A 25,145-nucleotide genomic window follows, 5' to 3' on the forward strand; every position below is an offset into this window, starting at 1 on the left:
GCTTTGTGTGATTCCCATCAGGGACCTCTCTGCCTCTGCAGTTTTAAAATGTGTTAAGGTAGGAGAAGTGTTAATGCTGGGGTGGAGAAGACAGGGAAATGTTACTTTTTCTCCCTCTTTCTCTGTTCTTTCTCTTTTCAGTGATTTTTTTATAGATAATGTATAGCACAGGGTCTTCTTATTTTATAGTTTGAAAATAAGTTTAATTTATATAAGGGAAAAGGAGATTTTTTTCTCCTTTCACTGTGTTGGAGATTAATCTTAGTAAATATGAATATACAGTGAACTTTTATGCACCATCACATATTTCTCACTGGTGATTCAGGGCTCAGCTCCTCATCTCTGTCTGGCATGCCAAATTTTCTTCTTAGAGAGTCGTGTTACTATGAGAGACATTTGTTTTTAATATTGGAAGTGGAGGTTGCAGGTTCTCATTCATCAGGAGACATTACAGTGGGATGGGTTAGTGGCTGCTTTTTGGGATTTGGTGCTGTGTTTGTGCTCCAGGGGAAAAGGAGGGAGGCATCTCTGAGAAAACCCAAATATTTTAACACACCAAGTTCTCTATCTTTTTAGAAATAGCACTTTGACATTAAAATCAAGATGTCTGGAAGGTTGTCTGAATTATTGCCCAGAAATACCTTCCAGCTTTCAGCAGCTGAAGGGAATGGAAGTGTGAACACACATGTGACATATCTGTAAACTATTAATGTCTAGTTTTCAGTGCTGGCAAGTTTATTAGAGTTTTGATTAACTACATGCTCGTTAACTTTTGTGAATTTGTCTTTTCAGACTGGAGACTTTAAAGAACAAGTTTGGTTTATTTTAAGAAAAACAACCAAAACCCAACCCAAACAAACAAAAAACCCCTAACCCAACAAGTAACTCTAGAATGTTTCCTAAAGTTTTTTGTTTAGGGGAGGGACATTTCTGGTGTGACATTAAAGAAACCTAACATAGGTCACAAGTAAATTTTTCAAGTACTAGCATTGCCACTGGCTCCCTGCCCTGTGCAGCACAGGAAATATGAGCCAAATCATGTTTTACTGAGCAGTTCCTATGGCTTTATACCTCTACAGATTTATGATTTGCTAAGCTTAGAGTTGTATCAATTAACTACAACACACTGAGGAGGGAGAGTGTGCTTTGTGTGCTGTGATATGTCCACAAATATTTCTTAAAGAAAAAAACCCTGACAGCTACCTCAGTGACATTGCCTTCCAGAAATGTGCCATAACTTAATTTACTACTTATTTATTAGGATCAGGAAGAGGAGAAGGATGAAATTCCAGAATTCCATGAGCCTCATCTGGAGCTTAATGGCCAGCTTAGAGCTGCCTCACCACAGTACAATGGTCCTTTGTTTCCTCCAGTGACTTCTGCTCCTCAGCAGCCTGCTGATATTTTGGATGAGCTGATTCAAAAGAAAGAAACTATAGAAGACAAGTTGGTAAATTGGTGAGTTGCAGGTTAATAATGTGGCAAAGAATATATATGGAAGAAGGAATGATTCCCTAATGATCTTTCCCTTTTTTTCTTACCTTCATTTCCTTCTTGCCCATTTTCCTTTGAGCTGCCTTGTGTTTTATGTCAATAATGCTCTTTTGTGTGCTCTTAGGTGTCTTGGTGTTTGCTGATACTTAAATGGGTTTTATTCTGCCAGGGTGGAACAGGAAGTAATGGCAAAAATTATTGATGAGATGCACCCAGCTCAGAAAGAAACAGTGCCCAACATTAGCAGCTCAGACAATGAAGAGAGTGAGGTTGTAAGCCCTGGCACTGGTAAGTAGGAATTACTGTTCTCAGCAGATGGATTATCTCATTTTTTGGCAAATTTTAACAAGCTGTGTAGGTGGCTGTTGTCTCAGCCTAAAGGTGGATAATTCTGAACAGTGAAACTGTGAAAAGCAGCAGTGCACACCTGAATTTATGTTGAGACAGAGCAAGTGTTACAAGGACATTGAAATAAATTATCTAAAAAAAAAAAGGAAAAGAAGACTCAGAAAAACTACAAATCACCTTCTGTTACTGGCCACCTGAATCACATTTGGCATTTTGCTGAGCCTGTAATGTTTGTTTACATTTCTTTTTGTAATAGATATGTCCAAAATTATTTCTGTTATGAATGTGTGAGAATGGAGAGAAAAGCATTTCTCCTGTGATGTCACTGCCCTTTGCTGTTGCCTTGTTTTGTGCTCCTGATTTGTTTCTTTACTGTTTATCTGGAAGGTTAAAATCCTTTTTTTGCAAAGGAATGTTTAAAATTTCATAGAGAGTGAGTGGCTGCAGTGCAGTACCTGGATTTTAGGAAGTGAGACCTTGCTGTGTGCTTCATGTTCCTTCATTTTCAGTTGAAGTTGCAGGTGGTGGAGGATTGCAGCTCTTTGTCAATGCTGGTGTCCCTGTGGACTCAGAAATGATAAATAATTTTGTGAAGGAAGCTCTCAGTGAAACCATTGCAACCATGCTGGGTGACAATAAAGCTCAGAGAACAGTTCCTGATCCAAGTGTTCCCTCCAGCACAGCCATAGTGGTGGTAAGAGTCTGTTTTATTCAAACATTTCTACTGAACTTCTGAGGGACTTGGTACTTCATTTCATGTTGTTGAAAGATAGCTCATGTTATTTTCAACCAAAAATAGTTGTTCTGCTCTCTTGCAAACAAATGGGAGATGAAGAAATTAATTTCCTCATCTTAGAAGAAATGGAAGCTGAGAGCAATATTATTTTTGGTCTTACTGGCTTGCAGCCATTTTTAATATCTGTTAAAATGACTATTAATTCTTTCTGAGTTTTGACTTCAGTAGTTTTGAATAAATGCTTAATTGATGAGTAGAGCTTCCTGTAATACAGGATAATTTCCTGTGTTCCCTTTGATAATCAAATGACAGCTGGCTCTTACTTTGATAACAGCATGACTGTGCTGCAATCTGGTGTTGTGTAATGTCTTTGGGATGCTTGTGGAAATTGCTGTGCTTAGAAATCCAGCTATGGAAGGCTTTGTTGAAAGTGGGATCAGTCATTCTGTTGTGCTGCAGTGCTGAAACACCTCCTCCTGCCTGCTGCAAGGGATAAATGGGTGATTCTGGATGCAAAAGAAAGGTTTCACTGCTGGGGGCTCAACCTCAGCCCCCCAGCATCTCTTCCACTCCGTTATGGATTGAGGAGGGCCTGATGTTCCTCTCAGCTTGTTCTTCTGATGCTCAGAAACCTCTTCTGTTGTCCATTCTGCATTTCCTGTGATGCCTGGAAAGGCTGACCTGGAACAGAGACTGGACAGAGCAAAAGGGATAAAACTGGAATTTATTGAAAGGATTCACCTTGGGCAGTGCAAGAGCCTGCCCAGGGCTACACCCAAATCAAATCCAGGATGGATCCTGGTCAGGAGTTTCACACTTTTATAAGTTTTGGTTCATCTTGGGGTCAATTGTCCAACCCCAGCCCCAGGCTATGAAGTCTCAGCCCCTGCTTTGCCCCCTTCCCCTCACTGTTGTTTCTGCTTTTTGGGTACTGGGTGTCCTTGATTCTCCAGCTGGGAAGGGATTGTTTTGTCACCACCCTGTGAAGAGAACTCACTAACACTTAACATGAAGTTTCAGAGTTACACACCATGCAGCAGAGATTCTGCAAAATATAAAAGCTAAAACCCAAGGCATCATCCAATCTCCTTTTTATTTCTCTCTCAGCTTAAACTGAAATATCCTTTAGCTGAAGTGGCTGGGTTTTCCTTGCTGTAGGTATTTGGGCACTTCAAGAGATCAGTTTTATCCTCTGTGGCCTTTGTTTGATGATCCTAAAGAAAGCAACCATCCATATGTGGGCCATTTTTTGACTCTTGCTGATGGGCAGCACTTTGATGTTTTCCAGTTTAGATTGGTTTCAAGCACAGGTAACACTAAAATGCTAACAAATATTTTTAATAATAATGTGGTTTCCAGGGTGGGTTTTCCTCAATGCCTTGAGCTGCCTTTATTGGAATCCCAGGTAGCTAATTATGGTTTTTTAAAATCTTTCCACATTTTTAGCATGATAGCACAAGTTAAAGGATAGCTAGCAAAGTTTCAGTCTATAGCATAAGTTCTTGAATATGTAGTTTGTGCATTCTTGATTTCTCCCTTCCCACTGTGAATTTTCCTGTCTAGAACTGAATTTCAGCTGTTACTGCGTTCTTTGGTGTTCACAGTGTCACACAGTTGGGTGTGAGCTGCCAAATGTGTTGGCAGGTTTCATTTCCCACGAGAAATTTTAATAAAAATCATCAGCCTGGGGACATACTCTTCAGAAACTAGCCTGGAAGTCTTCCTATAGCCTCACTGCCTTGTTTTCTTTATGAAATGTCAGAGAACAAGGCTGGAAAAACCTGGAAAGGTCCAGCATATTCCTCCACATTTGCTTGTCAGATTTATGTCCATTGCTGTCATCTTTTTAAGGGACATCACAATTCTGTTTGTGCTTCTTTTAGTGCTTTGCTGCCTTGGTTATTGCTTTGTTTGTAATCTTCTTTTAGCTGGCTCTTCTTACCATAAAATCATCACACTGACTCAATGTTATTCATGCCATGAAATGTTTTTTTGCTTAACATTGTCTCAAATGCTTTATTGAAATCCATATAATAATGGAATTAATATTTAGAGTGGACATTAGGAAGCATTTCTTTACCAAGAGGATGGTTAAACATGGGATTAGGCTGCCTGGAGAGGTGGTTGGTGTCCCAAACTTGTCAGCATTTCAGAGGCAAATTCCAGCTTTTGGTCAGCCCTGAACTGGTCAGGAGTTGGACTGGGTGATGATTGTAGTTCTCTTCCAACTGAAATAGTCTGTGCTATAAATGATGATTTCCCAATTTAATAATTTTTATACCTAATTGACTGGTTGTAATTTATTTTGTCCTGGTGCAGCTTCCTGGAGGAGTTAGATCCATGGGAGCAATAGCTGTTCTGTTCTGTGATGAGCTGCTTTCCCTCTCTTCCTCAGCTCTCTCTGGGGCTCTGGGAAGGCAGGAATTCTGCACAGAGATCCTAACTGTGGTTATGATTTTTCTTCCCCTCAGGAGGCTTCTCTGCCTACTCCAGTGCCAACACCCCAGGCCACCCCACCACTAACACCACCTTCAGAAAAAGAATTGCCTCAGGTCAAAACTCCATATTCATCTCCATCTCCTCCAGAGATGACTGAGGATGTTCTTGGACATGAAAAAATTAAAGAAACAGGTATTGAAAATAATAATTGAAGTTTAGAAGTAGCAAATATGCTTTAATCTACTGCCTTTAATTTTCTTCTTCAAAGAAATGTTATCTCTCAAGATAAATATTCTTGAGGCTATAATTCAAGTGGAAACTCATGTTCTACAAAAATTTATGGGCTAATTTATATAGAAAGCAAACATCTTTTATTTGGTAACAGTACTATTTTCAAAATTAATGCACATTTCTATGGTCTGTGTGATTTCCACCCCTCCAAACCCCTCCACAATTTCTCACATCAGAAAAATAGCTGTCTTTTGCTCCTTCCTGTGCTTGTAATGTTAATTAAATCAAATGTACACCCTTCAAGTAAAGCAGCTTAGTTTTTTAAAATGCAGAGCAGTCTCCCTTGAGGAAGAAATTGAGGTTTTATTCAAACTTCTTCAGGTGCCAGCACTGTACTTAAAAGAAGCAATCCTTAATCTAGTCTTTATCAAAAGATACCACAAAAACTGCATGTGCTTGGTAGAACTGACTCTCTGTCTGAGTTATACTTCCTGCTTTCCTTTCTGATCTGAAATTTGGCTTCCCACATGCAGGAGTTGAGATTGCAGCTGCCATGCACCCTGTTGTCACCCCTGTTGTCACCCCTGTGGTCACCCCTGTCACCACACCTCCCTCAGTAGCCACACCGAGCCCTCCTGTCTCAGAATGGGACTCCCATGGTGAAAGGAAGGAAAGTCCGAAGCTTCCAAACCCATGGGATGGTGCAGAGCTTCCCCTGGAAGAAGAGAAGCCTAGTCCTGAAGAGCCATTCCATCCTAGGACTGTGTGAGTTCAACAGGCTGCACAATTTTCTTAAAAAACTGAAATATGTATGTTCCTTCCACATATATGCTCAAAATGTCAGCAGAAAGAAATGCTTCATGTATATATCAGGAGGCATTTGAGATAAGCCAGGATTGGGTTTTTATTTTTTTTAATTCCTTCTCTATTTCATATTTTGAGAAAAATATGAAATCAGGGCCTTTCTCAGGGTTTATCAGCCCTTATTCATTGCCCTGCTGAACACTGTACTCAGTAGATTTGTATTGCTACACCTGCCAATAACGCATAGAGTGACAATGAAATGTTGTGTTATTAGCATTTTCATTTTTGGGTTAACCTCCTTTGGGATACACATGGTATTTTTTTAGTTATAAGCAGAAACTCACAGATAACATATTTAACCATTTTAACTCTTGAGCTATTCTATAAAATTCTGTGCTCTTACACTGGAAAAAACACTTTAAAATTACAGTAATTTCACGATTATAAGCCGCACCTGATTATAAGCCACACGTTACAATACAGAGTGTGATAAAAGGTATCTGTTCTATCACCATCTGTTGAGGGTGGGGGCAGTGATCCTGATCTCCACGGGAGTTATTCTGCTAATGGGCATCCATTGAAACCAGGCAGGGCATTGTTCTTTATCTTTTCACAACCCATCCTTCCTCCAGCCAGTCATTTTCTGCTCATGGCCATTGAGTCCCACTGTGGGACTGATAAAATTACTGCATCCCATTGGGAGTTGCTCCAGCCAGGGGGAAGAGCCCAACATTTCTTACCAAGATAAAAACAGAGGGTTTGGGACACTAAGGGAGCCCCTTTCTCCACTGGACTCCAGAGGAAAACCGGATTTCTCCACATCACCACTGGAGCTCCGGAGGGAAACTGCACCTTGTACAGGAGCACTGCTCCAACTGAGCCACATCTGTCACTGCAGGAGGATGCAGCCACCATGGAATGGGACTGCTGCCAACACCCTGCCTGACGGGTGTCAGGTTGTACTCTGACTGTGTCAGGGTTTGGGGTTTGTTTCTTTGTAGTGCTGTATTTCTATTTTAATTTCCCTAGTAAAGGACTGTTATTCCTAATTCCCATATCTTTGCCTGAGAGCCCCTCGATTTCAAAATTACAATAATTTGGAGGGAGGGGTTTACTTTCTCCATTTCAAAGAGAAGCTCCTGCCTTTCTCAGCAGACACCTGTCCTCCAAACTAAAACAGCAACTTTTCATTTTCTGTCCATATATAAGCCGCACCTGATTACAAGCCACACTCTGGGTTCGGACCAAAATTTTAGTCAAAATGGTGCGGCTTATAATGGTGAAATTACTGTGGTTTCTTTTCAGTATTGAGGGAAGATATTGGTCTGTGCTGTTCAGTCTCTCTTGGTGTATTCACAGTGCACATTCTGACCTTGCAGGGAGATGTCAGTGGTCAATGATGAGGAACCAGAAGCTTTGGTTTTGCCACCTCAGCAGCTGCCAGTGAGGCCCTTTGAGTCCCTTCCCTGCAGTGCCCTGGTGCCATCCCCTGTGCCCACGCTCAGCTCCGGGGTGTCCACGCAGGAGAGCAGCTTCACCCCCACAGAGACTGAGACCACAGACAGACCCCTCTCAGAAGGGGAGGTGCTCTTCACCTACGGGCAGCCACTGCCTGCAGCAGGTAACCTGTAATGGGTGGTGTTTGCGCCACTTAATTAGGGGCTTGTCTGAAGTTTCTTCTGTCTTCACTCAGAGTCAGGATTAAAAAACACAGAAGATGAATTTTCTTGTGTTCAGACTTGGTTGTTTATTAAATCTTATCTAAAGTACAGAGGGTTCAACAGCACTTCTAGCTACCAGCTAAAAGTGAGCAAAATGGAGCTGAATTGAGCTGGTTACAAGGTCTCTTAAAGCTAAACAGTCCCATAGAGAATTAACACCTGTATTATTGATACTTTTAACCCAAGAACTAAATTCCCATGACCCTCAGTGCAGCCCTGACTGTCCAACCAGAAATTACTGCCTGAAACCATGGAGAAGGAAGATGAACACCAAAAGAGACACCACCCAAAATCATCCATCTTGTCCCATACCTATTACTATATTATAAAAACCTCAAATTCCAAACCCTTCCCCATGTGAAATTGTTGCCCGACAGAGAGACACGAAACAACTAGGTTGTTTAGTGCGGTGCTTTATTGAGGGCCCTGGGGTCTGAGGACTAATGTCCAAAGTCAGAGCCCACCATACCCCTTTTCCGACAGGTTTTTATATCCTTTACAAAGTGATTTACATACAATAGTACAATAGCATATATTCTTCAAGACAATACAGTTACGTAAATCTCATAGATATTATTTCTATAAAGTCATAAATTCTACACGCTTGTCTACTCAAAACTATAGGTTACCCCCCTTTAATCCCCCTTGCTTGTCATCCCACCACCAGAACCCTTTATCATTGATTATACATTAACCTTTATCATTTATTTATTTTACTGTGTTCTGCATGCCCTACTAGATCCTTTAATTATTTATTTTGCTGTGTTCTGCATGCCCTACTAGATCCTTTAATTATCAGTTTGTGGTTCTTAGTACATTCCCAGGGCCTGCTTGTGAACTGCTGCTTTCTAAGCCTTAGCATAACTACTGCTATTGCTATATCTACATTAGCTCTTTTCTTGTTATTTTCGGTATCAACTCCCCCCTTTTGAGCATTCTTCAGATTTTCTGCAAGGATGCTCAATTCTTCAAGTAATGGTTTCTAAGTAGGATGGTGAGTCTTCTCTTTGACTTGGTAGGATTACTTCTTTCCGGGTTAGTGCTCTCATGACACGTCGAGTATGAGTTCCTTCTCTAGCAATCATTCCTAAAAGACATCTATACATAATCATGCAGACTACAATAATCAATACAATCATTATTACATATTGTACAATTGATGATATCCAACCAGAGACCTGGATTCCTAGGGAGCTAAATAGTGCTCCTACCCAATTATGTTGAGCTTCTTCCTGGACTTCATGCACTTTTATTTCAATTTGTTCCAATTGACTTATATCCTTTTCTACTTCTTCTGTGACATTTGGGATATGTACACAGCAATGATCAACCTTTCCTTGGAGGTATCCACAGACTCCGTGTTCTTTTAATAAGAGCAAATCTAATGCCATTCTATTTTGGACTGTCATTCTTGTTGTTGCTTGCAACTGTAAGTTTAGATCCCTAAATCCTTTCTTTGTAACTGCGGCTAACCTCTCAGTTTGTCCCAATAATTTATACAGCATCTCCCGGTTTCTATATGTAGAAATTTGTGCAAACAGGGATTCCAGTACCCATCCAAATTTAACTCCTGATGAGGGTTCATGCCACTCATCTTCATCTCCCAATCCTAGTTCTTCTGCCACCTCATTTGTTTCTCTCTTTGTTCGTGGCTGTATCTCTCTTTGTGTTAATTTAGACTGTTTCCAGAGAGGGCAGAGGGTAGGGACCCCTAACGTAATCTGTGTGACTGGGCCGTTAATGGGCATATGGGTAGTCCATTGTCCGTGCCCCATTACCCACACCGAATGCCCTGGACTCCTGACGGTAGTCGCCTGACAATCTTTCCAAGCCCCCTTTATTTCTCCTGTTATTGTATGATTATATCTTTGACATTCACAGCCCCATTTTAGTAGTATCCGGACTGGCACTAAACCAATTTGGGATTCAGGGGTATCACATGTGATGATTTTGCTACAATTCCAGCTAGGTGTAGGGGTCATTCGATCCCGTCTTACTGCTTCGGTCCCTAGCATTCTTAAATGTTTTTGTTCCCTTTGGCCTGACCATTCGATACACCAATGTACTGGTCCTATGTAGCTGTAAGATTCTAACAAGCTGGGACCCCAAATCGTTTTCCACTGTTCCCATTCTTCCTTCCCTTCTTGACATACTATCTCATAAGAATATTCAGTGACTGGTTTTTGTCTTTTTTTCTTTATGTCATAAGAACACCATCCTACATCCTTGAACCGCCCAATTTTTGAAAAAACTGCATTTGGTAATTTTTGGCATTCACTCCTTTGTCCTGGTGATGACCATTGCCCTCGAACTGTATAGGTTTCCTCTACCATCTTAGTATGGTTCTGCATTACTTTATTACATCTTTTTGTCCCATTTATGGTTTCTGGAGGCATTTCCCCAACGGGAATAATGCCCCATGGTATTGGATCTCCCGCTGCTTTAGGTAGAGGTAAACATGCAGTGATGGACGTAATATTTTGTACTTGCCCAAAATCTCTAACTAATCCCACTATTAAATTTTCTTGTCCCAATTCTTGTTGTGTTTTTCCAACTTCTGTCACCTGTCGTACTCTCCTATTCTTTTTTAGAATATCTACATTTATTTCTCCGTAGTCAAAGCTTTCTCTAATCCACACAACACATGAGAATTGTCCTACCTGGTCAGCTTGCATATGAGATATCATCAATGTGGTGCTACCTCTTTGCTGTTTCATATCCCAAAGTGTCACGATCCCTTCTGTAAATACTTCGTCTGTGGTGATTTGTCTCCAAGCTGTATTTACTTCTTTTAATCCAGCTCTCTGGTTGCTAGAAAACAGACAGGTTAAATTTACTCCCGCACCTTCCGGCACTATTACATCTGGCTCTGGAACTATGATTTTAACAAACGCTTCTCCCACCTGCATTATACAGACTAATGTTAAAAGAACTAAGGCCTTGCCCTGAACACCATTTTTGTTGCTGACAGAGGCTGTACTTCCCATCTTGGCTGGACCTTCTTGATTCGAGTGTAGTGAATCCAATTTTCGATCCCTTGGACTTTCACTGCCGTGTAGGTGGTCATGATCACCTGGTGAGGACCGTCCCATACTTCTTTCAAGGGTTCCGTATTCCAGTTCTTCACATATACTTGATCTCCTGGCTGGATGTCATGGACAGGATTTTCCAAGGGCAGAGGCCGGTTCCACTGCAATGCTCCTCGCAGTGCTGTAAGGACTTTATTTAGAGACAAAACATAACTTAGCAATACTTGATCTCCTACTAAGTGAGGGTCCCCTTTGTAGGTTGCAGCATGATATGGCTTGCCATACAAAATTTCGTATGGACTTACTCCTATCCTTTCTCTGGGTTTAATCCTGACTCTTAGCAAGGCTAGAGGTAGTGCCTGAGACCACTGTATCTTCGCTTCCTGACAAATTTTCTTAATCTGCCCTTTTAATGTCTGATTCATCCGTTCTACCTGGCCGCTGGATTGTGGTCTCCAGGGCGTATGGAGATCCCAGGCTATCCCTAATACTCTGGCTACCTCTTGGACTACTCCAGCTACAAAGTGAGGTCCCCTATCTGAGGACATTCCTAATGGGATCCCAAATCTAGGAATAATCTCCCGTAGTAAGGTTTTAATTACTTCCTTTGCCTGGTTAGTCCTGCATGGGAAAGCTTCTGGCCATCCTGAAAAGGTACACACATACACCAGTAAATAACGGTACCCTTGTGCTTTTGGTAATTCTGAGAAATCTATTTGCCAATAGTCTCCCGGTTGCGGCCCTAACTCGTAGCTTTCCTAATTGTATTTGCCTTCGTGTCACTGGATTGTTTTTAATACAGACTGGACACGTGGCATTAATCCGTTTTGCCATTGTTAACATCTGGTTGGAAATCACCTCATGTTTTAAGAATTGTACTAATGCGTCTGCCCCCCAATGGCACTTGTTATGTTCGATTTCTAAAATTGTTTTCATTACCTTTGTTGGCAACACAACTTGACCTACAGCTGTGACATACCATCCTTTTTCATTCTTCTGGGCCTGGAGAAATTGAGCAAGTTTCTCATCTTCAGGTGTATAGCATGGTTTCTGCTCAAGAAAGGAAGTGGCAGGGTTAAATCGTGCTGGTAATAAAGCTAATTGTGTCCATACCTCTCGGGCAACCTGTTTGGCAACTCTGTCAGCCAACTGGTTTCCTTGGAACGCCTTTCCTTCTTCATTTTGATGTCCTCTTACATGCATCACTGCTACTGCCTGAGGTTTATGCACTGCTTCCAATAGTGCTAATATTTGTTCTTTGTGCTTAATTTCTGATCCTTGAGAATTTAACAGTCCTCTTTCTTTCCACAGAGCTCCATGTACATGTATTACTCCAAAGGCATATTTTGAATCAGTCCAAATATTTACTCTTTTCCCTTGGCTCAATTCTAAGGCTCTTACCAGAGCTTGTATCTCGGCCTTCTGGGCTGAAGTTCCCGGGGTTAAGGCTCGAGCTTCTATTATTTGTGTCAAAGTCACTACTGCGTATCCCGCATACCTGGTTCCGTTTTCCACAAAGCTGGATCCATCTGTAAACAGTTCCCATTCCGGATTTTCCAAAGGCTCATCTTTCAGGTCTTTCCGGCTGGCATACACCTGTTCAATGATTTCCACGCAATCATGCGTCAATTCGCCTCCTTCTTCCTGGCTGCTGCTCCTAAGAAATTCTGCTGGGTTAAGATGATTAGTTGTTTTTAATTCAATGTCGTCCTGTTCTCGGAGAAGTGCCTGGTATTGTAACATGCGGCTTGACGAGAGCCAATGCCCCCCTTTTTGTTCCAAAACTGCAATGACCATGTGGGGAACAAATACTTCCATCCTTTTTCCCAGAGTCAATTTTCTGGCTTCCCGAATCAGGAGCACTGTTGCTGCCACAGCTCTAAGACAACCCGGCCATCCGGCACTTACAGTGTCTAGCTGTTTTGAGAAGTACCCTACCGGGCGTTTCCATGAGCCCAGTTTTTGGGTGAGAACCCCTATTGCCAGTCTCTGTCTCTCATTCACATATAGTTGAAAAGGTTTTGTAAGATCTGGCAATCCTAGTGCTGGGGCTTCCTTTAAGGCTTGTTTCAAACTCTGGAATGCCTTTTCTTGCGTTTGTCCCCACTGAAACACAGGACTTTTGGCTGCTTCATACAGGGGTTTTGCTTTTAGTCCAAATTCCGGGATCCACAAGCGGCACCACCCCACCATGCCCAAAAAGGATCTTAACTCTTGCGGATTTCGTGGTGTGGGTATGGTGCAAATTGCTTGTATTCGATTAACTCCCAACTTTCGCACCCCTTGTGAAATTTCGCAGCCTAGGTAAATTACCTGAGTCCTTACCAGCTGAGCTTTTTCTTTCGATACTCGGTATCCAGCTTGTCCCAGCATATTAAGTAATCCAGGTAGTGAGTCTGAGGCAAACATCCTTTTCTGTGGAAGCTATAAAGATGTCATCAACATATTGTAGGAGAGCAAATGAGAAAGGTGGTTCTTTTACCTGAGTCGTCTTCCATTCTTCTAACTCTCGAGCCAATTGATTTCCAAAAATAGTTGGTGAGTTTTTGAATCCCTGTGGTAGACGCGTCCAGGTGAGCTGCTTCTTGCGTCCTGTGTCTGGGCTCTCCCACTCAAAGGCAAAGTATTTCCTACTTTCAAGTGCCAAAGGGATACAGAAAAATGCATCTTTCAAATCAATCACTGTGAACCACTTAAACTTTTCCGACACAGCTGTCAACAATGTATACGGATTAGCTACAACTGGGTGTATATCTTTAGTGATGTTATTAATTGCTCTTAAATCTTGAACTAATCTATACTTACCATTTGGCTTTCTGACTGGGAATATCGGAGTATTGAATTCTGACTCACATTCCTGTAAAATTCCCAAGCTAAGAAATTGTTCAATCATGGGTGCTATTCCTATTCGTGCTTCCAATTTCAAAGGGTATTGTCTTACCCTTACTGGGGAGGCTCCTTCCTTTAGTTCTATTACGGCTGGTTGTGCCGCCTTTGATTTTCCAGGTACTCCTGTTTCCCATACCCATGGTACTACAGCTTGCTCTATTTCTTGTGGTATTTCTGCTGCCTCAACTTCTTTTATTACAAACAACTTAGCAATATTCTCCTCGGGAAATTCCAATCTTACTCTACCCTTTTCAAATATTATCCTTGCCTGTAACATTGACAATAGATCCCTCCCGAATAGCGATTCTGGGCTATTTGGCATATATAAAAATTGATGGTCAAATTCTTTCCCCCCAAATTTTATATCTAATGGACGCAAAAATGTTCGTTCCTCAACTTGTCCCGTAACCCCCACTACTTGGATAGTAGAATCACTCAAAGGTCCTAGCTTAGTGTTAACAGCTGAGTGTGATGCCCCCGTATCTACTCTAAATTCTAACTGTTCCCCATCTACTTCCATTACTACTTTCAGATCCTCATCTAGTCAACTTGAATTTTGATAATTCCCCATCATAAAGGCTTGGGCGACACCTTGCGGATTTCCCGGGAAAGCACCTGTATTATTCATCATTCCCTGATTTCCATCCCCACTAGCTATAATTCCTCCCCCAGAATTCATTCCTTGGTTGAGAGGACACTCATTTTTCCAGTGCCCTCTGTTTTTACATATAGCACATTGATCTATCCCTAGCTGCATTCTTCCTCTTCCCACGTTCAATTGACCCATAAGTTCTCCCGTACCCATCAGCCTCCCCCCCCTTGCCATCCCTCTTCCCCCTCTTAGTCCACGTCCTCGGCTCCCCCCTCTCATATTGTTTCCAGCCACTTGCTGTAACGCTGCTAACATAGTAGCCTGTTGTTTCCTGGCCGTTTCTTTTTCCCTATTATTATATACCTTCCACGCAACTTCCAATAGCTTATCTAAATTCCGAGTATCTTCTCCCTCCAATTTCTGTAGTTTCTTTCTAATATCTTCCTGAGACTGCCCCATAAAAATTAATGCTAGCTGTAATTTTCCCGACTCTCCTTCAACTTCTAAATTGGTGTATCTACGAGCTGTCTCCTTAAGCCGCTCTAAAAAGGTTGACGGAGACTCATTCTTTTCCTGCCTGACCGAATACAACTTAGACCAATTCAAAGTTTTTGGTATTCCATTCCGTATCCCTTCCGTTAACAATTCCTGATAAGCTTTAAGTCTCCGAGACCCGCTCGTCGAGTTGGGATCCCACTCCGGATCTTCCCTAGGTACTAAATCATTTACTGTACCATCCACAAGCCGTAACCTAATCATTTCTCGTGCTTTCTCTGTCATAGCTTTAAACACCATTTCCTTTTCAGTAGAATCCATTATTGTGTCTAACAAAACTTGTAAATCATTCCAGTCTGGGTTCTGAGTCTTAATTACCATCTTTACCACCCGCGCAGTCCGTTCAGGGTCCTCCCGATACGCCCCCGCTGATTGTTTCCAGATTAGCAAATCATTCGGAGAAAAGGGAACTTTCACTATGACTCGTTCCCCCTGCGGTCCGACTGCTTCACGCAGTGGGACCATTAAATGAGCACTCTCCTCCTTTTTCTTTCTTTCTACCTCCCACCGCCCTCTCCGAGTTCTTTCACTTAAGGGGGTTCGTGGTATATCTGTGGTTTCTACTTTTGCTTCCCGACCCTCCCTTTCTACTCCTGGCATGCTTTCTCCAGAGTCACGTTCCTCCATTGGAGGGGCACTAGGGGCTACCAACAAAGAAACATCCTCCTCAGGTTCCGAAAACCTAACCGAGCATTCCTTCTCTTTTTGCCATCCCTTACATCCTTCACAATTCACCTTTAATGTTTTCAAAACCATGATCCCGCACTCCTTTTGCCACTCTGGTTTGTCTTTCAAATAATAAAAGAGGTCTAAATACGGTATTTCATCCCATTTTTCATTACTTTGTAGGAAATGCATCAAAGGTGTAATAATGTCAGGATTCAGTGTACCATTTCTAGGCCATTGCATACCATCGGGTTCATATAAAGGCCACACATTATTACAGAAATCAATCAATTTCCTTTTACTTAGTTCTTGACCAAAATTCCCCGCATTCCAATGTTGTAATAAGCAGCCCAAAGGCGAATCGTCCGGGATTTCTATCCCGGAACTTGCTAGAGTTTTAAACGTTTTCAAAGGCATCATTCCTAAACAGAATAGACAGGAAAAGAAAGAAAATCTATACAGATAGAAGGATAGACCAACCAACCAACCAACTTGTCACCCTCCGACGCCGCGGGGGAACAAGTGCCGGACCAGCGCAGCTTTCGCCGCGTCTTACAGCCGGCGCCTAGGCTTTACCCAATTACCCAAGACGTCTTTAGCCCAACCCAGCGGAGCCGATGCTTCGTCTTACGGGCAGGCACCCAATACCACAAAAAATAAAGCACCTTCGGGCTTACCTCCTGCAGTTGTCCGACAGGCGCGGGGTCGGGCACGAACCGATGACTCCCCGAGAATCACTCGGTGCCGGCGTGGAGTGGATCAGGACGCGAACCGCCCCAGCAGCCCTCGGAGTCCTGCCGCGGTCGCCAGAAAACTGTTGCCCGACAGAGAGACACGAAACAACTAGGTTGTTTAGTGCGGTGCTTTATTGAGGGCCCTGGGGTCTGAGGACTAATGTCCAAAGTCAGAGCCCACCATACCCCTTTTTCCGACAGGTTTTTATATCCTTTACAAAGTGATTTACATACAATAGTACAATAGCATATATTCTTCAAGACAATACAGTTACGTAAATCTCATAGATATTATTTCTATAAAGTCATAAATTCTACACGCTTGTCTACTCAAAACTATAGGTTACCCCCCTTTAATCCCCCTTGCTTGTCATCCCACCACCAGAACCCTTTATCATTGATTATACATTAACCTTTATCATTTATTTATTTTACTGTGTTCTGCATGCCCTACTAGATCCTTTAATTATTTATTTTACTGTGTTCTGCATGCCCTACTAGATCCTTTAATTATCAGTTTGTGGTTCTTAGTACATTCCCAGGGCCTGCTTGTGAACTGCTGCTTTCTAAGCCTTAGCATAACTACTGCTATTGCTATATCTACATTAGCTCTTTTCTTGTTATTTTCGGTATCAACTCCCCCCTTTTGAGCATTCTTCAGATTTTCTGCAAGGATGCTCAATTCTTCAAGTAATGGTTTCCAAGTAGGATGGTGAGTCTTCTCTTTGACTTGGTAGGATTACTTCTTTCCGGGTTAGTGCTCTCATGACACGTCGAGTATGAGTTCCTTCTCTAGCAATCATTCCTAAAAGACATCTATACATAATCATGCAGACTACAATAATCAATACAATCATTATTACATATTGTACAATTGATGATATCCAACCAGAGACCTGGATTCCTAGGGAGCTAAATAGTGCTCCTACCCAATTATGTTGAGCTTCTTCCTGGACTTCATGCACTTTTATTTCAATTTGTTCCAATTGACTTATATCCTTTTCTACTTCTTCTGTGACATTTGGGATATGTACACAGCAATGATCAACCTTTCCTTGGAGGTATCCACAGACTCCGTGTTCTTTTAATAAGAGCAAATCTAATGCCATTCTATTTTGGACTGTCATTCTTGTTGTTGCTTGCAACTGTAAATTTAGATCCCTAAATCCTTTCTTTGTAACTGCGGCTAACCTCTCAGTTTGTCCCAATAATTTATACAGCATCTCCCGGTTTCTATATGTAGAAATTTGTGCAAACAGGGATTCCAGTACCCATCCAAATTTAACTCCTGATGAGGGTTCATGCCACTCATCTTCATCTCCCAATCCTAGTTCTTCTGCCACCTCATTTGTTTCTCTCTTTGTTCGTGGCTGTATCTCTCTTTGTGTTAATTTAGACTGTTTCCAGAGAGGGCAGAGGGTAGGGACCCCTAACGTAATCTGTGTGACTGGGCCGTTAATGGGCATATGGGTAGTCCATTGTCCATGCCCCATTACCCACACCGAATGCCCTGGACTCCTGACGGTAGTCGCCTGACAATCTTTCCAAGCCCCCTTTATTTCTCCTGTTATTGTATGATTATATCTTTGACATTCACAGCCCCATTTTAGTAGTATCCGGACTGGCACTAAACCAATTTGGGATTCAGGGGTATCACATGTGATGATTTTGCTACAATTCCAGCTAGGTGTAGGGGTCATTCGATCCCGTCTTACTGCTTCGGTCCCTAACATTCTTAAATGTTTTTGTTCCCTTTGGCCTGACCATTCGATACACCAATGTACTGGTCCTATGTAGCTGTAAGATTCTAACAAGCTGGGACCCCAAATCGTTTTCCACTGTTCCCATTCTTCCCTCCCTTCTTGACATACTATCTCATAAGAATATTCAGTGACTGGTTTTTGTCTTTTTTTCTTTATGTCATAAGAACACCATCCTACATCCTTGAACCGCCCAATTTTTGAAAAAACTGCATTTGGTAATTTTGGCATTCACTCCTTTGTCCTGGTGATGACCATTGCCCTCGAACTGTATAGGTTTCCTCTACCATCTTAGTATGGTTCTGCATTACTTTATTACATCTTTTTGTCCCATTTATGGTTTCTGGAGGCATTTCCCCAACGGGAATAATGCCCCATGGTATTGGATCTCCCGCTGCTTTAGGTAGAGGTAAACATGCAGTGATGGACGTAATATTTTGTACTTGCCCAAAATCTCTAACTAATCCCACTATTAAATTTTCTTGTCCCAATTCTTGTTGTGTTTTTCCAACTTCTGTCACCTGTCGTACTCTCCTATTCTTTTTAGAATATCTACATTTATTTCTCCGTAGTCAAAGCTTTCTCTAATCCACACAACACATGAGAATTGTCCTACCTGGTCAGCTTGCATATGAGATATCATCAATGTGGTGCTACCTCTTTGCTGTTTCATATCCCAAAGTGTCACGATCCCTTCTGTAAATACTTCGTCTGTGGTGATTTGTCTCCAAGCTGTATTTACTTCTTTTAATCCAGCTCTCTGGTTGCTAGAAAACAGACAGGTTAAATTTACTCCCGCACCTTCCGGCACTATTACATCTGGCTCTGGAACTATGATTTTAACAAACGCTTCTCCCACCTGCATTATACAGACTAATGTTAAAAGAACTAAGGCCTTGCCCTGAACACCATTTTTGTTGCTGACAGAGGCTGTACTTCCCATCTTGGCTGGACCTTCTTGATTCGAGTGTAGTGAATCCAATTTTCGATCCCTTGGACTTTCACTGCCGTGTAGGTGGTCATGATCACCTGGTGAGGACCGCCCCATACTTCTTTCAAGGGTTCCGTATTCCAGTTCTTCACATATACTTGATCTCCTGGCTGGATGTCATGGACAGGATTTTCCAAGGGCAGAGGCCGGTTCCACTGCAATGCTCCTCGCAGTGCTGTAAGGACTTTATTTAGAGACAAAACATAACTTAGCAATACTTGATCTCCTACTAAGTGAGGGTCCCCTTTGTAGGTTGCAGCATGATATGGCTTGCCATACAAAATTTCGTATGGACTTACTCCTATCCTTTCTCTGGGTTTAATCCTGACTCTTAGCAAGGCTAGAGGTAGTGCCTGAGACCACTGTATCTTCGCTTCCTGACAAATTTTCTTAATCTGCCCTTTTAATGTCTGATTCATCCGTTCTACCTGGCCGCTGGATTGTGGTCTCCAGGGCGTATGGAGATCCCAGGCTATCCCTAATACTCTGGCTACCTCTTGGACTACTCCAGCTACAAAGTGAGGTCCCCTATCTGAGGACATTCCTAATGGGATCCCAAATCTAGGAATAATCTCCCGTAGTAAGGTTTTAATTACTTCCTTTGCCTGGTTAGTCCTGCATGGGAAAGCTTCTGGCCATCCTGAAAAGGTACACACATACACCAGTAAATAACGGTACCCTTGTGCTTTTGGTAATTCTGAGAAATCTATTTGCCAATAGTCTCCCGGTTGCGGCCCAACTCGTAGCTTTCCTAATTGTATTTGCCTTCGTGTCACTGGATTGTTTTTAATACAGACTGGACACGTGGCATTAATCCGTTTTGCCATTGTTAACATCTGGTTGGAAATCACCTCATGTTTTAAGAATTGTACTAATGCGTCTGCCCCCCAATGGCACTTGTTATGTTCGATTTCTAAAATTGTTTTCATTACCTTTGTTGGCAACACAACTTGACCTACAGCTGTGACATACCATCCTTTTTCATTCTTCTGGGCCTGGAGAAATTGAGCAAGTTTCTCATCTTCAGGTGTATAGCATGGTTTCTGCTCAAGAAAGGAAGTGGCAGGGTTAAATCGTGCTGGTAATAAAGCTAATTGTGTCCATACCTCTCGGGCAACCTGTTTGGCAACTCTGTCAGCCAACTGGTTTCCTTGGAACGCCTTTCCTTCTTCATTTTGATGTCCTCTTACATGCATCACTGCTACTGCCTGAGGTTTATGCACTGCTTCCAATAGTGCTAATATTTGTTCTTTGTGCTTAATTTCTGATCCTTGAGAATTTAACAGTCCTCTTTCTTTCCACAGGGCTCCATGTACATGTATTACTCCAAAGGCATATTTTGAATCAGTCCAAATATTTACTCTTTTCCCTTGGCTCAATTCTAAGGCTCTTACCAGAGCTTGTATCTCGGCCTTCTGGGCTGAAGTTCCCGGGGTTAAGGCTCGAGCTTCTATTATTTGTGTCAAAGTCACTACTGCGTATCCCGCATACCTGGTTCCGTTTTCCACAAAGCTGGATCCATCTGTAAACAGTTCCCATTCCGGATTTTCCAAAGGCTCATCTTTCAGGTCTTTCCGGCTGGCATACACCTGTTCAATGATTTCCACGCAATCATGCGTCAATTCGCCTCCTTCTTCCTGGCTGCTGCTCCTAAGAAATTCTGCTGGGTTAAGATGATTAGTTGTTTTTAATTCAATATCGTCCTGTTCTCGGAGAAGTGCCTGGTATTGTAACATGCGGCTTGACGAGAGCCAATGCCCCCCTTTTTGTTCCAAAACTGCAATGACCATGTGGGGAACAAATACTTCCATCCTTTTTCCCAGAGTCAATTTTCTGGCTTCCCGAATCAGGAGCACTGTTGCTGCCACAGCTCTAAGACAACCCGGCCATCCGGCACTTACAGTGTCTAGCTGTTTTGAGAAGTACCCTACCGGGCGTTTCCATGAGCCCAGTTTTTGGGTGAGAACCCCTATTGCCAGTCTCTGTCTCTCATTCACATATAGTTGAAAAGGTTTTGTAAGATCTGGCAATCCTAGTGCTGGGGCTTCCTTTAAGGCTTGTTTCAAACTCTGGAATGCCTTTTCTTGCGTTTGTCCCCACTGAAACACAGGACTTTTGGCTGCTTCATACAGGGGTTTTGCTTTTAGTCCAAATTCCGGGATCCACAAGCGGCACCACCCCACCATGCCCAAAAAGGATCTTAACTCTTGCGGATTTCGTGGTGTGGGTATGGTGCAAATTGCTTGTATTCGATTAACTCCCAACTTTCGCACCCCTTGTGAAATTTCGCAGCCTAGGTAAATTACCTGAGTCCTTACCAGCTGAGCTTTTTCTTTCGATACTCGGTATCCAGCTTGTCCCAGCATATTAAGTAATCCGGTAGTGAGTCTGAGGCAAACATCCTTTTCTGTGGAAGCTATAAAGATGTCATCAACATATTGTAGGAGAGCAAATGAGAAAGGTGGTTCTTTTACCTGAGTCGTCTTCCATTCTTCTAACTCTCGAGCCAATTGATTTCCAAAAATAGTTGGTGAGTTTTTGAATCCCTGTGGTAGACGCGTCCAGGTGAGCTGCTTCTTGCGTCCTGTGTCTGGGCTCTCCCACTCAAAGGCAAAGTATTTCCTACTTTCAAGTGCCAAAGGGATACAGAAAAATGCATCTTTCAAATCAATCACTGTGAACCACTTAAACTTTTCCGACACAGCTGTCAACAATGTATACGGATTAGCTACAACTGGGTGTATATCTTTAGTGATGTTATTAATTGCTCTTAAATCTTGAACTAATCTATACTTACCATTTGGCTTTCTGACTGGGAATATCGGAGTATTGAATTCTGACTCACATTCCTGTAAAATTCCCAAGCTAAGAAATTGTTCAATCATGGGTGCTATTCCTATTCGTGCTTCCAATTTCAAAGGGTATTGTCTTACCCTTACTGGGGAGGCTCCTTCCTTTAGTTCTATTACGGCTGGTTGTGCCGCCTTTGATTTTCCAGGTACTCCCGTTTCCCATACCCATGGTACTACAGCTTGCTCTATTTCTTGTGGTATTTCTGCTGCCTCAACTTCTTTTATTACAAACAACTTAGCAATATTCTCCTCGGGAAATTCCAATCTTACTCTACCCTTTTCAAATATTATCCTTGCCTGTAACATTGACAATAGATCCCTCCCGAATAGCGATTCTGGGCTATTTGGCATATATAAAAATTGATGGTCAAATTCTTTCCCCCCAAATTTTATATCTAATGGACGCAAAAATGTTCGTTCCTCAACTTGTCCCGTAACCCCCACTACTTGGATAGTAGAATCACTCAAAGGTCCTAGCTTAGTGTTAACAGCTGAGTGTGATGCCCCCGTATCTACTCTAAATTCTAACGGTTCCCCATCTACTTCCATTACTACTTTCAGATCCTCATCTAGTCAACTTGAATTTTGATAATTCCCCATCATAAAGGCTTGGGCGACACCTTGCGGATTTCCCGGGAAAGCACCTGTATTATTCATCATTCCCTGATTTCCATCCCCACTAGCTATAATTCCTCCCCCAGAATTCATTCCTTGGTTGAGAGGACACTCATTTTTCCAGTGCCCTCTGTTTTTACATATAGCACATTGATCTATCCCTAGCTGCATTCTTCCTCTTCCCACGTTCAATTGACCCATAAGTTCTCCCGTACCCATCAGCCTCCCCCCCCTTGCCATCCCTCTTCCCCCTCTTAGTCCACGTCCTCGGCTCCCCCCTCTCATATTGTTTCCAGCCACTTGCTGTAACGCTGCTAACATAGTAGCCTGTTGTTTCCTGGCCGTTTCTTTTTCCCTATTATTATATACCTTCCACGCAACTTCCAATAGCTTATCTAAATTCCGAGTATCTTCTCCCTCCAATTTCTGTAGTTTCTTTCTAATATCTTCCTGGGACTGCCCCATAAAAATTAATGCTAGCTGTAATTTTCCCGACTCTCCTTCAACTTCTAAATTGGTGTATCTACGAGCTGTCTCCTTAAGCCGCTCTAAAAAGGTTGACGGAGACTCATTCTTTTCCTGCCTGACCGAATACAACTTAGACCAATTCAAAGTTTTTGGTATTCCATTCCGTATCCCTTCCGTTAACAATTCCTGATAAGCTTTAAGTCTCCGAGACCCGCTCGTCGAGTTGGGATCCCACTCCGGATCTTCCCTAGGTACTAAATCATTTACTGTACCATCCACAAGCCGTAACCTAATCATTTCTCGTGCTTTCTCTGTCATAGCTTTAAACACCATTTCCTTTTCAGTAGAATCCATTATTGTGTCTAACAAAACTTGTAAATCATTCCAGTCTGGGTTCTGAGTCTTAATTACCATCTTTACCACCCGCGCAGTCCGTTCAGGGTCCTCCCGATACGCCCCCGCTGATTGTTTCCAGATTAGCAAATCATTCGGAGAAAAGGGAACTTTCACTATGACTCGTTCCCCCTGCGGTCCGACTGCTTCACGCAGTGGGACCATTAAATGAGCACTCTCCTCCTTTTTCTTTCTTTCTACCTCCCACCGCCCTCTCCGAGTTCTTTCACTTAAGGGGGTTCGTGGTATATCTGTGGTTTCTACTTTTGCTTCCCGACCCTCCCTTTCTACTCCTGGCATGCTTTCTCCAGAGTCACGTTCCTCCATTGGAGGGGCACTAGGGGCTACCAACAAAGAAACATCCTCCTCAGGTTCCGAAAACCTAACCGAGCATTCCTTCTCTTTTTGCCATCCCTTACATCCTTCACAATTCACCTTTAATGTTTTCAAAACCATGATCCCGCACTCCTTTTGCCACTCTGGTTTGTCTTTCAAATAATAAAAGAGGTCTAAATACGGTATTTCATCCCATTTTTCATTACTTTGTAGGAAATGCATCAAAGGTGTAATAATGTCAGGATTCAGTGTACCATTTCTAGGCCATTGCATACCATCGGGTTCATATAAAGGCCACACATTATTACAGAAATCAATCAATTTCCTTTTACTTAGTTCTTGACCAAAATTCCCCGCATTCCAATGTTGTAATAAGCAGCCCAAAGGCGAATCGTCCGGGATTTCTATCCCGGAACTTGCTAGAGTTTTAAACGTTTTCAAAGGCATCATTCCTAAACAGAATAGACAGAAAAAGAAAGAAAATCTATACAGATAGAAGGATAGACCAACCAACCAACCAACTTGTCACCCTCCGACGCCGCGGGGGAACAAGTGCCGGACCAGCGCAGCTTTCGCCGCGTCTTACAGCCGGCGCCTAGGCTTTACCCAATTACCCAAGACGTCTTTAGCCCAACCCAGCGGAGCCGATGCTTCGTCTTACGGGCAGGCACCCAATACCACAAAAAATAAAGCACCTTCGGGCTTACCTCCTGCAGTTGTCCGACAGGCGCGGGGTCGGGCACGAACCGATGACTCCCCGAGAATCACTCGGTGCCGGCGTGGAGTGGATCAGGACGCGAACCGCCCCAGCAGCCCTCGGAGTCCTGCCGCGGTCGCCAGAAAACTGTTGCCCGACAGAGAGACACGAAACAACTAGGTTGTTTAGTGCGGTGCTTTATTGAGGGCCCTGGGGTCTGAGGACTAATGTCCAAAGTCAGAGCCCACCATACCCCTTTTCCGACAGGTTTTTATATCCTTTACAAAGTGATTTACATACAATAGTACAATAGCATATATTCTTCAAGACAATACAGTTACGTAAATCTCATAGATATTATTTCTATAAAGTCATAAATTCTACACGCTTGTCTACTCAAAACTATAGGTTACCCCCCTTTAATCCCCCTTGCTTGTCATCCCACCACCAGAACCCTTTATCATTGATTATACATTAACCTTTATCATTTATTTATTTTACTGTGTTCTGCATGCCCTACTAGATCCTTTAATTATTTATTTTGCTGTGTTCTGCATGCCCTACTAGATCCTTTAATTATCAGTTTGTGGTTCTTAGTACATTCCCAGGGCCTGCTTGTGAACTGCTGCTTTCTAAGCCTTAGCATAACTACTGCTATTGCTATATCTACATTAGCTCTTTTCTTGTTATTTTCGGTATCAAAATCACACACTTCTATTTAACTACACACCTGTGATTTTAACTCCATCACCCAAATTTGGAGCCTTCTCCAAGGTCTCAGGTCACAAGCTGTGT

The 25,145-nt window shown here is 42.5% G+C and overlaps 3 protein-coding genes across 6 annotated transcripts in view; 1 reads left to right on the forward strand and 2 right to left on the reverse strand.

The window, feature by feature from the left end:
- KIAA0586 (KIAA0586 ortholog) overlaps positions 1 to 25,145 on the forward strand; it is an 87,002-nt gene that overhangs the window by 26,369 nt on the left and 35,488 nt on the right. For both annotated transcript variants that reach the window (XM_033062304.1, XM_033062303.1), the window contains 6 exons: positions 1,262 to 1,458; positions 1,664 to 1,782; positions 2,352 to 2,536; positions 5,050 to 5,209; positions 5,782 to 6,013; positions 7,432 to 7,673. In XM_033062304.1, the coding sequence (XP_032918195.1) occupies positions 1,262 to 1,458; positions 1,664 to 1,782; positions 2,352 to 2,536; positions 5,050 to 5,209; positions 5,782 to 6,013; positions 7,432 to 7,673 (1,135 nt within the window). The remainder of the gene's footprint in view (positions 1 to 1,261; positions 1,459 to 1,663; positions 1,783 to 2,351; positions 2,537 to 5,049; positions 5,210 to 5,781; positions 6,014 to 7,431; positions 7,674 to 25,145) is intronic.
- On the reverse strand, positions 8,606 to 16,389 carry LOC116997493. 2 transcript variants are annotated; one of them, XM_033062305.1, is made up of 2 exons: positions 16,182 to 16,389; positions 8,606 to 10,992 (listed from the first exon to the last, which is right to left on the reverse strand). In XM_033062305.1, the coding sequence occupies exon 2, from the start codon at positions 10,863 to 10,865 to the stop codon at positions 8,742 to 8,744; it is 2,124 nt and encodes a 707-aa protein (XP_032918196.1). In that variant the 5' UTR covers positions 10,866 to 10,992; positions 16,182 to 16,389; the 3' UTR covers positions 8,606 to 8,741. The 2 variants fall into 2 exon arrangements, with proteins under 2 accessions (XP_032918196.1, XP_032918197.1); XM_033062306.1 differs by lacking the exon at positions 16,182 to 16,389 and adding an exon at positions 15,157 to 16,175.
- Positions 16,789 to 24,568, reverse strand: LOC116997495. Of its 2 annotated transcripts, none has more exons than XM_033062307.1 (2): positions 24,361 to 24,568; positions 16,789 to 19,173 (listed from the first exon to the last, which is right to left on the reverse strand). In XM_033062307.1, the coding sequence occupies exon 2, from the start codon at positions 18,227 to 18,229 to the stop codon at positions 16,925 to 16,927; it is 1,305 nt and encodes a 434-aa protein (XP_032918198.1). In that variant the 5' UTR covers positions 18,230 to 19,173; positions 24,361 to 24,568; the 3' UTR covers positions 16,789 to 16,924. The 2 variants fall into 2 exon arrangements, with proteins under 2 accessions (XP_032918198.1, XP_032918199.1); XM_033062308.1 differs by lacking the exon at positions 24,361 to 24,568 and adding an exon at positions 23,336 to 24,354.

The sequence above is a fragment of the Catharus ustulatus genome, chromosome 6, assembly GCF_009819885.2.
Source record: "Catharus ustulatus isolate bCatUst1 chromosome 6, bCatUst1.pri.v2, whole genome shotgun sequence".
NCBI classification, from domain to species: Eukaryota; Metazoa; Chordata; class Aves; order Passeriformes; family Turdidae; genus Catharus; species Catharus ustulatus.

What these genes read in the sequence shown, in the direction of transcription:
- LOC116997495 (XM_033062307.1), bottom strand. Translation starts at nt 18,229, where the DNA reads ATGCCAAAATTACCAAATGCAGTTTTTTCAAAAATTGGGCGGTTCAAG.
- LOC116997493 (XM_033062305.1), bottom strand. Translation starts at nt 10,865, where the DNA reads ATGGGACGGTCCTCACCAGGTGATCATGACCACCTACACGGCAGTGAA.